This window comes from Lissotriton helveticus, chromosome 3_2 (genome assembly GCF_964261635.1).
Source record: "Lissotriton helveticus chromosome 3_2, aLisHel1.1, whole genome shotgun sequence".
NCBI classification, from domain to species: domain Eukaryota; kingdom Metazoa; phylum Chordata; class Amphibia; order Caudata; family Salamandridae; genus Lissotriton; species Lissotriton helveticus.
This window is the reverse complement of record NC_136062.1, coordinates 245,483,034-245,498,675: the sequence shown is the minus strand read 5'-3', so window position 1 is coordinate 245,498,675 and position 15,642 is coordinate 245,483,034. Positions and strand designations below refer to the sequence as shown.

The 15,642-nt window shown below is 51.0% G+C and overlaps 1 protein-coding gene across 4 annotated transcripts in view; it reads right to left on the bottom strand.

Annotated features, from left to right (window-relative positions):
* ULK3 (unc-51 like kinase 3) overlaps positions 1-15,642 on the bottom strand; it is a 296,553-nt gene that overhangs the window by 93,355 nt on the left and 187,556 nt on the right. For all 4 annotated transcript variants that reach the window (XR_013609866.1, XM_078685126.1, XM_078685127.1 and 1 more), the window contains exon 12: positions 13,819-13,897. Coding sequence is in view for 3 of the 4 variants with exons in the window: in XM_078685126.1 (XP_078541252.1) it covers positions 13,819-13,897 (79 nt within the window). In the remaining variant the exon portion in view is untranslated. The remainder of the gene's footprint in view (positions 1-13,818; positions 13,898-15,642) is intronic.

Below are 15,642 nucleotides of genomic sequence, written 5' to 3'. Positions count from 1 at the left end.
GCAAAAGGTTTTATAAAACAGTGCTGAGAAGCAGTCCGGACCCGGCGATTTGGCCACTTCCAATCGTGCTATCGCTGAGATGACCTCTTCTATTCGAATGGCGGCATCCAAAGTGTAAGCCGATGATTTAAACAGAGGAGTAATATCGCAAACATTTAAATACTCCTCCGTGCCCTGCGGGCAAGTATCCCTCCCGTGTAAAGGCATTGATAGAACTGGCGAAAGGTGTCGACAAAAAGAGTGTCATTGTTATGCTCTACCGCTTTTAGATCCCGGATGGATTGGATAGCTGACAACTGCGTTCGCGCCCGTAGCCTATGTGCCAACATCTTTCCTTCCTTGTCTCTGCTGAGGTAAAACTAATGGCTTAGGCGCAGGAGGGCATGCTCTGCCCTGTCCAAGTCTATGTGTTTCAGCATGCGCCGTCGCGTTTCCAGTTCCCTCCAGGCTCTCGGGGATCCAGGTCCGCTTGTGCACTGCTTCTAGGGCTCCCACCTCCCTCTCCAATTCTGCAAGCTTTTCTTTGCATAACCGCGCAAAGTAAGCTGCGATCACGATGAATTTACCCCGCACTACTAATTTCAATGCTTCCCATACCGACGCAAGAGGAGTGCACTCTGGGTCGTTGTCTGCGAGGTATTTTACTATAGTATTCCGAATTAGAGTAGTGACCTCCTTCGAGTGCAGAAGGGAATCACGGAGGCGCCAGCCCTGCATTGGTGAACGCCTGTCATGGGATGTGAGCAACACTGAGATGAGGGCATGGTCCGACAGGGAACAGGGAGTGATATCTGCTGCGTGTAAGTGTGAGAGGAGAGAAAGGGTGGCCAAAAAGTGATCTAAGCGTGCATAGGTTTTGTGCACTGCGGAGTAGTAAGTGTAATCTAGCACATTAGGATGCTGAGTGCGCCACATATTGCTCAATCCACAATCAACAATTACTTCCCTCCCTGCGACAGTGCTCCTGTCTGAGGTGTTCGCTGCTCTGATCTATCCATCCCTGGGTCCATCACCACATTCAGGTCCCCTCCCACTAAAAGCGCCGCGTCTGGAGAGGCAAGAACTTCAGAGAGGCCTAGGCGCAGGAAGGGGTCTTGTTGTTCGTTCGGGGCATATAAAGACCCTACCGTCATTTGTGTGTCCCCCCATTGTATGCGGACAGCCAAAAACCTGCCTTTGATATCTACCACAGTTAAAAGTACCTTGCAATGTGAGCGCGCGCTAAAAAGGATTGCAACCTCATTTTTCTTAGCCGGACCGGAGGACCACAGCTGCAGCGGAAATCGTTCATCCTTCATCCGCTTTGTATTTTTGGATAACAGGTGGGTTTCCTGTAGCAGACATACATCACCCTAAGCGTTTTCTAAGAGAGAAAGTATTGCAGAGCATTTAACCGGGTTGTTTAGCCCTCTGACATTCAAGCTTACAATTTTCAAATCCCTACCCATAAAATCTAAGGGAGGAGCAAAAAGATATCAAGCTGCCCAGATCCAACATCACAAGGACCAGTGTGAGTCAATTCCCATGGACCGGGTACCTGCCATGTCTGCCTGAGAACTGATGTGGAGCCCCAAAAACAACTCCAAAAAATCCTGTAAAACCCATTTCCGGAACATATAATACAGCAACCATAAGAAAGGAGGAAACCTGAGAGTCTAAGGTAGTGACAACAGTCTGTCTTAAAAATCACACGTTTAGGGGGATATGGCGCCATCCCAAATCGAGTCATGTACTGGGTACAGAGCAAACCCACCGTATAAAGGGGAATGATGACACTGTTCCTCACCAGACTGCACCCTTCTCCGGCGCCGAAAAATAAGCCCAACTGGATGCCAAACTTTTGAAGTTTAAGGGACAGCTGCATTATCCGTCACCTGTGCTACTGATGTAAGGGCCGCCTCTCTCTCCAGCATTCTATTGGACGTGTCCAGGTTTGAGGCAGGGGCTGATCTCCCAACCCGCTGCACCTTGGTAGAACGCCTGCGCCGCCGCGAAGGAGACCCGCTGTTCTCAGGTAAGTGGGGGTTTGGGGGGTGGGGGGGGTGGGGGGGGGGGATACTCTAACTCCAATACATTATAAGCGGCCTCCGAAGAGCGAATCTGTAGGAGTTTGCCGTGCCGCTTGAAGAGGAGCCGAAATGGGTGGCCCCACGAGTAGGGGATACCTTGTTCACAGAGATGAGTAGTAATGGGCTTAAAGTCCCTCCGCTTGACCAGCGTGGAGGCCGCCAGGTCTTGGTAAAGTGTGGGCTGATGACCCCGGAATTGCACAGGGTTGAGATCTCAGGTTTTACGTAGGATTTGCTCCTTAAGTTGGAAATCGTGGACACAGACAGGTATGTCTGGCGGGGGAGCTTTAGCACCACGTGGTAGACCTACACGGTGAACCCAATCCATCTGGATTTCCTGATCCTCGTTCTCACCCAAGATCTGACGAAAGAGGTCGCAGACGTAAGCACGGAGGTTGTCGCCTTCTCCTTTCCAAGGAACCGCCCGAATTCTGATGTCATTACGCCTGGAGCAGTTTTCTAAGTCCTCAGCGTGGGCCTCGAGATCAAGATTCTATTCCGTAAGGCCAATCACATCCTGCTGGAGCTGGTGGAGATAGTCTTCTCTTCCTAAGTCGTGCTCCTCCAAAGTCGCCACCCCCTCTCCTATGGCATCCACATCACGCCGAACTCCTCGGAGATCTGAAGAAAGCTGGGAGTGAAGCTCCATAATGTCCTCCCTTATGGCCGTGAACAGTTCGACCATAAAAACTTTGGTTGCCGGCGTAACATCGTCGTCGAGTTGCGGCGCTTTGGATTCTGACTGAGAAGCAGAGTGGCTCGATGATTTTTGCAAGAGATCTTTCAAGGGTTTCTCCTTTCCAGCCCTGGAGGAAGAAATGGCGACAAAGGCAGGGGGTCTATGCGCGGCCGGCGGCGCGGCCGAGCGCAACCAGGGCAATGCAGCAGGAAGAGTTGTCAGAGATGGCCAGGAGAAAAATCCCCGCAGGGCAAGCCGGGCTGGAGCGTAAGAAAGAGGGCGGGCAATGTCGAACTCCGTGAAGCAATACAGTTCAAGCTTAAATGTGGCGGGCCCAGGTCGTGGGGCCTGGGCAGCGAACCGCAAGCCTGCAGCCACTCGTGAATAATCTGCCTAGCAAGGGAAGACCGGTGCCCAGGTCTCAAAAGGTGGAACACAGAAAAAAAGAAGGGGGAAACCCCATGCTCGTTCCCGCTCCCCCGCACCTCACAACCAGAAGAACACCGTGCGAGCTGGCTACAGCTGATTCAGGCCTCTACTAGCCAGTCTAGGTCGTCCGTTGCTCCGCCGATCCCAGGTCCATCACAGGGAGTACAACCCTGTGAGGTCTGCAGGAGGAGGGGGGACTCTCAGAGTCAGGAATCGCCCTTCAGATGGAAGAAACAGGACCCCCCCACTACCGCTATCACTGCCGCACCACCGCACCATCCGCCGACATGCAGACCGAGTCACACAACTTGAAGCCAGGTGACGGCCCTCCGCCACCGGCCTCCTCCCAGCAAAGCTCACAGTGAAGCCCCCAGCGGGGCGGCCAGGCCTCTCCTGGACAACTGCGCAGGATTAGCGACCACACCGGGTCGCGCAGTCACTGACAAGGGCAGAGGCAGAGAGCCGAGGGCAGGCTTACCGCTCCCAACAGCTAAGTCCACAAGGCCCCTAGCTCCACACAAAGGCCTCAAAGCAGTCGCACAGTAGAGGGGCACCCCCTCCCGCTACCGCCTCCCAGGGAGGCCACCACAGGGAGAACACGCATCGCAGTCTCTATAGCTGGGCCCAGCCCCTCGCAAACAGTTCAAGGGCCCAAGCTATTCCTCTGCTTCCAGGCCCCACCACTGAGCACCACAAGCCCCACGGCGGGCAAGAGCCTTCCACAGCACCAGGCCCCGCATTCAGCAAGAGGGTTGGGGGGGGGGATCCGCTTAGCTCAAAACCGCCTACCAAGCAGGGCCCACTCGTTGCCGCCATCGATGCCACGCTGTCCGCCGACACACGGACCGAACCATGCAGCCAGATGTCGGGCGCCAGTCTGCCACCCCTCCGCTCCTCCCCTCAGCACTCCTGGGCCCCAGACACCTCGGCCCCGATCAGCAATGGCGCGGGTGTATTCAGGAGCTCACTGGGGGTCCGCTCACAACCACGCTCGTGTAGAAGCCTGCTTCGGTTAGTCACAGCAGAGCTCCTCCGCTTTCAGGGATCCAGCGCGCCGCAGCCAGGCTGCATCCTCCAGCTCAGCAAAATGGCAGCCGCTGCGCGGACCCCGCTCCAATCACTCGCCTGCAATCGCTGCTGTTCGTGCCCCCACTCATCCGGCCATATCGCTGCCCTGAGATCGCCTCAGGCTACCTCTCCATGTAGCCGGGGACACCGTGACGTGAAGATCCACAGCAGCGCTCCGCTAGGCACGCCGGGCCGCAGCAAGGCCGGGGACAGACAGCCCAGGCAGAGTCCAAAAGCAAACATAGATCTCGCAGATAAGCCCAACGCCGGTGCTAGGATAGCAGCAGGCACCTCCACGTTCGCTGTCCAGCGCGGATGGGCATCATTGGGGGACATATAACAAGGCTTATGTCAGGCGGCGCTGGAGGGACAGGGAAGCACGTCCTATCTTACCACCATCTTGGCCACGCCCCCCAATTTTGGTTTTAAGGCATATTTAGGGGAGTTTGTGATGGTACCATCTAAAAAGTTTAGCAATAAATAATAGCAGGGCTGAAACACTGCCTAGCTTGCGATGATTATTTAAAAATTTTTAGACATGTGAGAACCCGTACCCACAATTAAACACAACTTTGTGTTCTCAATCAATCAATAAATTAATCAATCATAGCATTTGTATAGCGCGCTACTAACCCGGAAGGGTCTCAAGGCGCTCTCAAAGAAGTTGCATTGCTCTTACCAGATAGCAGGATCCCTCAAACATATAACTTGACCAAAGCGACCGCTTATCTACTCTGTGCAGTATTGCGGAGAGTTTCTAGAGCAAAAGTGAAGTGGCAATTTCTGGAGTAAGTCCTCTTCAATTAGAAATAACACAGCCAAGATGCTATATGAAGTACCCGTCCTCTACTGAGAACCAGTCTGACTAAACCGGATCATGTTCTTAATGAAAAGCCACCCTTCTAATTCCTTTAGAAGAAGAATTGTGAAGAATTTTGCTTCAATGTTTAAAAGAGCAATTAACTTGACATTTGCTGGTTGTGGTGGCCATCAATTTGGAAGGAGAGTTAGCCAAATCCCCCTGAAATCCCTGTGGTGCTCTTAATGAGGAGATGCCATTTGAAACTCACTTGAGCTGCTGGCTTTCCAACGTGGTTGGAACTTAAAAGCGACTTTAAACAACGAGTTGCCTCCCCTTGAGGTGTTTGCCCTAGTCATTCATCATGTCTTTAATGTAGTTTGCAGTTTTCTTAACTTTTTCCTTTTCGTTTCAGACAGCACTGATACAAATGGTTTATTTGTGCATCTGTTACGGAGAAGTCTTCTGTACTTTAGCTGCAAACTGGCTGTATGGTCCGAGAGCAAATCTTCTCTGGGAAACATACCGAAGTATTTGAATATTTAGGCGGCCAATGAATTTCAGCAAAACACACAATTCCATTAAAGAATAAAGCATGTTATGTTTTTTGCTTGATCGTGCTGGGGTGCTGGTCTTCCACAGTATGATGACAAGCAGCATAGATAGCAGAAAAGCTATGATTTGTGTCAATATCTAAAATCCTAACTTTTTTCCTCCCCAACTAGTGAACGTAAAAGGTGTGGAAAAGAGACCACTTTATCAATAAAAATAGAACACTCACGAGTTCTAACTTGTAAATCTGTCACCTTTTTAAGTCTGTGAATAAAAGTATTCAGTTAATTTACAGCAGCTGTCATATATTAAGCGAGTATATGTGAAAGATCGCCTTGGTGATCAAGTTTATGAGATGGCAGGTTTAAAGCAGCAACCTTTGCACTTATTTATTATGCGTTTTTATATAGCGCAAACTTTACCCGAAGGTAAAACCAGTTACATTACATAAGGACTTCAGAGTAAATGAATAATATACAAGATACAAACAGATACATTCTAAACTCACATAAGAATGGTAGTTAGCACATGTGTCCACTACAGCTACTGACATGGGGATTTATCATCAAGACAGTCATCTGTACATGGGTAGCCAAATTATGTTAAAGATGTTGGGTTCGATAAAGGGATTGTAGTTGCAGAGGGGGGAAGACCATGCAGGTGTACAGGGGCTAGTGCAAGCCAATTCTTTTGTTATTTTTTTCCATAAATGGGGACCATATCTTAAGGAATAACCCCATTTGCTCTTGGAGCCAACAGATTATTTTTTAATGTGTTGCCATCCAATACATTTTGGTTACCCAGTCCGCTTATGCAAGGTGATCGCCGATGTCTGGAAAGGTGCACTATGGTAGTGGCTAATCTTCTTCACAGACACTGTATTTGAGGCTTGGTGATTTTGTACTATGTCTACAGTATTGTGTATCACAGCAAGTATACCCAGTGGGACAATGGATAGCTCACCCAAGCTGTGCTATGTCCTCCAAATAATTGACCAATATGCCTCCAGATTGGGACGTGTCCATATGACAAGTACAAGGTCACAATCTGAGAGGCTACACCTCCCAACGTGTCATTCATCAGGCGTGCCTTCCTTGGAGCAATGGGAGTCCAGTATCATACTAAGGGAGGAACTATGCACTTAAAGTCGAAACCATCTTTACCCATGGGAAAAGTTATTATCCAGTCAGGGCGGTTTAAGTCATTTCTAACTCAAGAGGGCAGCCCACAGCTTGGATGGATACCTGCTATGAAGGAGCTTCTGCTGGTCTGGAAAAGACTGACCTTATTAATCATAACTACAGGAGGCGAGGCTGCAGGATCAACCATCATGTATGCCAGAACACAAACTGTCTGATTAGTATCGGGGTGACATAACGCCACAGACATAGATCAGCTTTAGTGGATGTATGAGCCACTAATGCATGGCCTTGCAGTTTAGCAGATGCTGAATAAGTAACTTTGCAATATTGAAAGAATGACATACTAGAGGAAGAACAGGACTGTGAAATATGTTTTGCATATAACACTGAGTGAGTACAAGATTGTGTTTGATTAAATTGCAACTTTTAAAAAGTTTAAGTCTGCTCAGTATGCCTTTTACACAAATCGTAAAATGTGGCTACCTTCCAAAGAGTAAAGTTCAAGAAACAGGCTTCTGGTCTACTGAGTAGCATTCCTGACCAACGTCCTTTCGGCCTTCCAGCCGACATGTGTCACTCTCATACAACTCTGGCAGGAGGTTTGCACTTATTGCCGACTTGGGCAGTGAGTGCAGAATAGCGGGTCCATAGCTCTACCCCTCGTGTTGTGCTTAACCACCTATTACTGCCCCAGAGTCCATCTTACCTGAAGGAGGTTTTTGATCTGCGACAAAATTGTGAATAAGTAATCTAAAGTGCAGTTGGGTGTGCAAGCAACAGAACCAAGTATTTTGCACTCATTCTGCAGGCAATTTTGAATTTATATCTAATTTGGTCAATGAGGGCAGAGTAACAGTCCAATGCTCCATGCCTTCAACTCACGTTGCAAGATATCTAAAGTGCAGTTGCACTGATGCTGGAATCGAGATTTGATATTTATGTCTACTTAAGTGGTAAGTGGCTTCTTTGGCCTACATCGAGATCTTTTGGGAGATTTTTAGTCTGACTCTTTCTGATCAGGAAAACATTACTCCTCATTAATACGATTCTTTACCAATGTATGCCAATGTGGAAGTGAGGGTGGGGATATGACCATGACGAGTAGAAAAATGGGACCTTGTTGAAGGCTCATCCGGAGTTCACAGTGTGAAGTTTTGTTCCTCTCTGGCAGACGCAATATGCTTTATGTGATGACTCCCCTAGCTGGGTAGGTGTGGGAACCATTGTTTCTATTCCTTTGGGGCTTCCAGAATACAGAAGCATTTGCCAGCAGAGCATCCGAGTCAACTTTACAACAACATCCAAGTCAACAGCAGGTGAACGGCGTTTTATAAGAACTAGTTTTAGAAGTAGAGGATGCGCTGTAACATGAAGTTCTCGGGTAATAGAAGCAGAATATACCTAGTGTTTTCTAATACATGCAGTGCGAGCAACATGAGTGGTGTGTGAATGAATCACAAGAATTTGTTAGAAACTCTTGGATCATCATATCAAAATTTGCTAACCTTTCTTTTATTGTATTTTCTAACAATGCCCTGCCCTGGCCGCAGGGCCCAGAACTCTGTGCATTGCTTTGACCATATGCAGCATGCATTGGTTGAAGTGTGGGGCGCTGTGTCAAAAGAACACATTGCACACAGACTTTGGGCCGGATTACGACTTTGGCGGTGTGGCATTGGGCCGCCACGCTAGCGACTGCTGCCACAGTGGCCGCCAGATTAGGAGTTTTCTCCTGGTCTGGTTGGCAGTGCTTTGGCGGTCCTAGGCAGTGAGCCTTAGAAAGGCACTGCAATGGGGGCACACCATGTGCTTTCCTGCATGCATCAACATGGCCCTGAGGCACCAGGAGTCCCTTTAGGGCTCTCTTAGTTTCCTCACCTCTACAGTTTCCATGGCAGGCTCACTGCCATGAATACTGTGGCGATTAGGAAACTCAGAATATGCTTGGAGGTGCAGCAGCGGCACCACCAGCACATTGCTGGCCCAGACTGCCGCGCCACTGCAGAAGCATCACAGATCCCTGGCAGTTGCGGCGGTCCAATGGTGCCAAATTCCCAAACAGCCAAATTCAGAATACCGCTACACCACCCACGGTTTGGCACTTCATGTACCGCCAAACTCTGAATTGTCTGTGCGCAGTGGCATGTGGACAGTGGGTGCAGCATTTGATCACACCCTGTATGCAAAACACATGCACCCAGAGCCTGCTGCACACAGTATGCAGCTGTGGGTATAGGGCATGACACCAGAGGCCACTCTATGGGCTAAGCGTTTGTGGGCACAGCCCTTAAACATGATAGATTCCATTTCAATGGGAGCAGTCTGAACTGACAACACCTCCCACCTGCTCCTCCCTAAAAATGGCAGATACAGTGAAGTACTGGTTCCAGCACCACCCACCACTAGTCAACAAGGGTTGAAGGAGGGGGAATACATTGCTGAATCAAATAACGGAAGTGATTCCATCGAGGAAGAAGGTATCAATAGTTCTCAGTCTCTAAAATCCTGTCCACCGCAATGTCTGTATTAATTATATTCCAATAGGTAGGCCTATAGTATTTGTTAAATCAAAATAACTAGGCTTAATGTCTCATTCTGAGGGATCGCATAAAGCTGCACAAACTAAACTACCCCAGTCGACAAGTGGTTCTGCAGCATGGCGATTAGAACTATGAGAGTCAGAGATAAAGGACTCCAGGAGACAGGGTCACTTTAGACCAGGAAAGAGAGACAATTGGTATTAGTAGAATGGAATGAACACTGGCCAAAATACACCAATACTGGGAGGAAAGAGAGCGGGGACATAGCAAATGTTCTTAATGTGAATAGAATGGAAACAGGAACACTGGGAAACTGGGTCTCGGACTAGGAAATGGGGTCAGTGGGACTAGGGCGTCACAGGGATTCGGAGACACTGGATTTTGATCTTGGAAACACAGGCACTAAAACTCGGAAACAAGGGTTCTGAGTCTGGGGATGGGGACACTAGGATTAGGAGATAAAGACACTAGGACAGGGAGATAGAGAGCTGTTTTATGAAACACAAGAGGTATAGCACTGCCTTCTTGTACACTGGGCATGGGACATCCTACAATCTGAGCGGATGAACAAGATAAGTTTCAAGGAAGATACATCAACTGCTAAGATTTATAAACTCCAGTTATGTGGATTACAAAATGTGGCGATCCTATCTGAAACTATGAGAAACATATAGTGAAGTCCGGTACCATTCTCAACAACTTCATCCTCTGGTTCCTCCTACAGCTTTGCATTTAACTAACAACAAAACACGGGTTTTTATAGGAACTGAGAAAACATGCACAATGAACTCCTACACCACCAGTGTAGCTCACTTGCACATAACCTGCACACAGCAGATGGCCAGAACACTGATACCAGCAACCTGTACAAACACGTCTGACCTCTGCATGCAAAAATGTGGGTGCCTGGATTTGCATCTCCATGAGAGAAACTGACACATTAAAGGTAGCAAAGACACCAGGCCAAGAAGACACAGGCAGGAGCCAGGGAGACATGAACGATGGAACAGGGCAACAAGGGCAAAGGGACGAAGAAACATGGACAATGAAACAGTGACACCCAAGCCTCAAGGCAAGGAAACGCCTTCAGAGGCACAGGAGAAACAAGCATTTACAATGTAACGGTCTCGCCTTTGCCAAAGTTAGAGCTATTGGCATTGTAAATGACAACATTTTTATTTATGTGTTGGTTTTGAAAACAGATAAATAAATGGCATTGTCATTTACAATGTCAATAGCTTAATCTCTCGCAAATGCGAGACCTATTGCCTTTGCACCCACACACACACACACAGAGAGAGCCACACACAGAGAGCCACGCACACAGAGCCCCCCCCCACACACAGAGCCCCCCCACACACACAGAGCCCCCCACATACAGAGCCCCCCCACACACACAGAGCCCCCCACACACACAGAGCCCCCCACACACAGAGCCCCCCCACACATAGAGCCCCCCACACACACAGAGCCCCCCACACACAGAGCCCCGCCACACACAGAGCCCCACACACACACACACACAGCCCCCCCACACACACACAGAGCCCCCCCACACACACAGAGCCCCCCACACACACACAGAGCCCCCCCACACAGAGCCCCCCCACACACACAGAGACCCCCCCACACACACACAGAGCCCCCCCACACACACAGAGACCCCCACACACACACAGAGCCCCCCACACACACAGAGCCCCCCACACACACACAGATCCCCCCACACACACACAGAGCCCCCCCACACACACACAGAGCCCCCCACACACAGAGCCCCCACACACACAGAGCCCCCCCCACACACAGAGCCCCCCCCACACACAGAGCCCCCCCACACACACACAGATCCCCCCACACACACAGAGCCCCCCCACACACACAGAGCCCCACACACACAGAGCCCCCACACACACAGAGCCCCCACACACACAGAGCCCCCACACACACAGAGCCCCCCACACATACAGAGACCCCCTCACACACACACAGAGACCCCCCACACACAGAGCCCCCCACACACACAGAGCCCCCCCACACACAGATCCCCCACACACACAGAGGCCCCCCCACACACACACAGAGCCCCCCCCACACACACAGAGCCCCCCCCACACACAGAGCCCCCCCACACACACAGAGCCCCCCCACACACACAGAGCCCCTTCACACACACAGAGCCCACACACAGAGTCCACCCACACACACAGAGCCCCCATACACACAGAGCCCCACACACAGAGCCCCCCACACACAGAGCCCCCCCACACACAGAGCCCCCCCACACACAGAGCCCCTCACACACACAGAGCCCCCCCTCACACACAGAGCCCCCCCTCACACACAGAGCCCCCCTCACACACAGAGCCCCCCTCACACACACACAGCCCCCCCTCACACACACAGCCCCCCCTCACACACACAGCCCCCCCTCACACACACAGCCACCTCACCCCCCAAATGCCTAGCATCTTTACCACAGTCTCTGAAACTTGTAAGCATAGCCCACCGTAAAAGATTTGAGACCTCAGGATTTCTAAAATTAACTAAGGGTGTCTGAAACCTTCTCCATATGACAACATTGTCCGTAATGGCCAACAAGGTCTACATAACATTTTGCATTGTAGCTCCTTCCTGTGCAAACACGGCCTTATGGTCAAATTTGCCCCCAAACCCTATTAGGATCTTCTGTTTGTCTTGTTCCTAATTTTAACTTCCTTACTTTCCTTTAGGTAAATAAAGGACCTATAGAAGGGGGCATGGCCAAGCGGCATTGGAGTAAGCCGCACTCCCTCTGAGCTCCCCCTCAAGATTTCATTTCCCATCCACTGCCACCCTGCAGACACAGAGGCCTGGTGGGGGGGAGGAGGGGGCTGCTGATGCCAACTACATGCCCCCTTCATCCTCCCATGCACTGTATGACGACCCAGAGGGAGACAATCGGGTCCCGCTTAAGTCTTTGGCGCCATGGGTGCGGAGTTCCGATCCTTACGGTACCTGTGGCGACTGCCAGGTGGAGTACCTAACAACCAGAGCGTCCTGGAGGCTGTCGCCACGGTCCCGAGCCTGCCCCCTGCAGAGCCCTGACCGGAGTGCCGGTGCGGCACGGAAACTGCGGGGAGATGGGCCACTACGAGAGTGAACAGGGGGCTTGAAACGCCGCGACCATAGGCCTCTCAGCACCTGGTTCTGAGGTGCTCGGGCTGTGACTGCCGGACCCCTCCCCAACAGTGAAGATTGGCCTAGTACCTGCCTGTGCAGTACAGAGGCATGCAGCGCCTGACAATCGACTAGGCCAGGTAATGCGAGGACTCTTCTTGCTCGGCCCAAGCTGCCTTTCACTCGTTAGCCGGGCCCGCCATAACGTATGCCCTGAAGGGTAAATGGGGCAACAATTGATGGTGCATGTATGATTGCACTAGCAACCAAGAGTGGAGTCGGCCCCAGCACTTCTCCAGACAACAGCTGAGGAGCACGGAGAGGAGCGCTTGCTATCATATGACCCTGAGGGCTCTGGCTAATAGTGGATGGTGGTGAGACCGCGGCGGGAGGGAGGAGGCACGGACAGTGGGCGGGCGGGAGGAGGCACGGACAGTGGGCGGGCGGCAGGGAGAAGGCACAGACAACGGGAGGGAGGGCGGGCGGGCGGGGGATAAACAAGACGAGGTAGGCTCGGATGAACTTAAGAGTTCATAGATAGGTTGGACAGCATCGAACACGGACAGTGGGCGGGCGGGAGGGAGGAGGCACGAACAGTGGGCGGGCGGGAGGGAGGAGGCACGCACAATGGGCGGGCGGGAGGGAGAACTTCGAGAAGGCACGGACAACGGGACGGCAAGAGGGAGGGTGTGGGGGGCGGGACTTAAAAAAAGACACGGAAACGCCCCCGAATCGCGTCGTGACGGGGGAAACAGTGATGGACAACCATGTCTTCCAATGGCTAGCCTCCATTTATGGAGCTAGCCAATGGAAGAGCAGGCGGGACAAAGCCCCCGTACTGTTCTAACATTAGATTTCACCTGCGCCAGGCGAAACCTAAAAAGGAAAGCACATAGGACATGGGGTAGGGAGACGCAGGTGTGATACAGAGGCAGGTAATTGTGCCACACACAGCCACATACATACACACCATAACTAACATCATACATGCCAAATATCTATGAAACATGTCCATGTGTCAAGTTAAGCATTAGGGCTGGGAATGATTTAAAGACCAAATCTCCTAGCCTAATCATAAGGAAACCCAAAATGATTCATTACGTTAACTGAGGACCACGTTAAACCAAATTAGGGAAAGTTCATATGCTCCTATACCTTTGGAGAACTACCCATCGAAAATAGATACCAAGCGGCAGCTCAAATGGTAGATGTTGCAATTTTCCTCAAAAGCATGTGTGGCCTGTTTATTTAAATGTTGGAAACCTGAACGAAGGGAGCGCGAAAGATGAATATTGCCAACCAACTGTATTTTGACCGACTAAACCATATTTGCATTCATGAATGCTATACACTGGGTTTCTACAGTCTCTCTGGCACTCACCTGCCAACATGAGCAGTAGCTCTCCAAGACTTTGCTGGTAGAGATCCAGGGTCTCGGCATCATCAGCTCCGGCTTCTTCCTACAACAGAGAATACCGTGTTAGTCAGGACTTGCCAGACCTAAACATACAGACTGAAAGAAAGGACTGAAAGTCACATATGTTTCTGTCAACACCACTTCACTATAAGAGAAGATAAAGTACATGCCGGAAACAATAGTTTTGTATTATAACTCTTCCACATGATGTTTTGTCATTCAGCCACTTTGTGGCTGTAGCAGGAACAGTCCTGTAAAACAAGATTATGGTGGCTGCCCTCCTGTGACTAGGGGAGGCAGCGCGGGTTACTCTGATACCGGAGCCCTGGGCTTGTGTGGTCGGCTGGGCCTGGTGTGGTCGGACCGTAATTGGAAGACACTGGGGGTGCCTGAGGTTGAGGAGGGGGGCCCCGTGTCACCCCATGGTACACAGCGCTGGAAGTGGTAGATCTGATGCGTAGATGTGAAGCGGAGCTGGAGGGGGCTGGCAACAGGTGTGCTGTGGAGACCCGCAAAGGAGATGAATAGTCCCCCGACTCAAGATCGCTAGGAAGACTCACCATCTCAATGCTGGCGCCCTTAATAAAAATTAAAAAGTGAGACCTACGGGTATCGGCGCTCAGGGGGTCCTTGGCGGAGGACTTACTTCCTCACATGAATGGCACTGCATTTAGATGATCGCTGATCACACTTGACCTAGCTGGACTCCCCTGTGCAAAAAGCGACGATTTTCAGCCCCACGAGGTAGAAACTGTTCCTGTGGAAAAACGGACAGGGTGATAGGGCGCCACTCCGAAAGAGTCAGTGCTGGTGCCGTTGGTACAGGGACAGAGGCCGAAAGTCCGACCTATACAGGAGGGGCCGGAGGTGGGCCATAACAGAGCTGCCTGCAGGTCCCAAGTAGATGGAGGGTCAAGGTTGAAGAAAAGAACTCATTTGTAGCAGCTAAACTCACAAACGCAAAGTGGTGGCGGCAATCCCAAAGGGGCAACGGTGGGCAGATGGTGCCATTGTTATACTCGTCAAACAGGTGCAGACAGACGCTGGTGTTGTCCTGGACTTCTGCCGTACACGTGTGTCGTAGACCCAAGCACATGGCGACAGGAGGCAGTGGTCTTATGGCTAACGCCCAGAAGCAGCTAGCCAAATTTGCCTGGTCCAGGGCGGGAGACAAGAGTGAGCCGCCATCAATGGAGAAGGATGGGGTACATACTCCCCCTAAACAGGGGACAGAGCCAACCCTGCACGATGTCATGGCGGCGATTAATTGCGTCCGCTCCTCACTGGACTCCGTCACTGTGGAAGTTTCCCTCATCAGAGCAGAGTTCAGGAAGATGGATGAAAAAGTCCAAGAGCTCAAAATAGTCACCAACGCTTTGCAAACGGATACGTCTGAGTTTCAAGCACAGATGGTTGAAATGCAAAAGAAACAGGAGAGGATGGCTCAGCAGCTTGATGACTATGAAGGCCGCGCACACCGTAACAACATTCGCATCTTAGGTGTTCCGGAGAGGGCCGATGGGCCGGCGGCGGACCTATATGTGGAAGAACTCATCACCAAACACCTCAAACCCCAGACCTTGTCTAGCTACTTTTCAATCGAAAGGGCTCATAGAATCCCAGGAGGCAGGCCAAAACCTGGGGCGCCCCAAGACCCCTTAAAGCCCGAGTATTCAACTATCGAGATAGGGATATTATCCTGCAGACGGCGAGATCCAACCCCCCACTGAAAATAGACAAGAACGAGGTGGCCTTCTTTCCTGACTTCACGGCCAAGGTCCAGGCCCA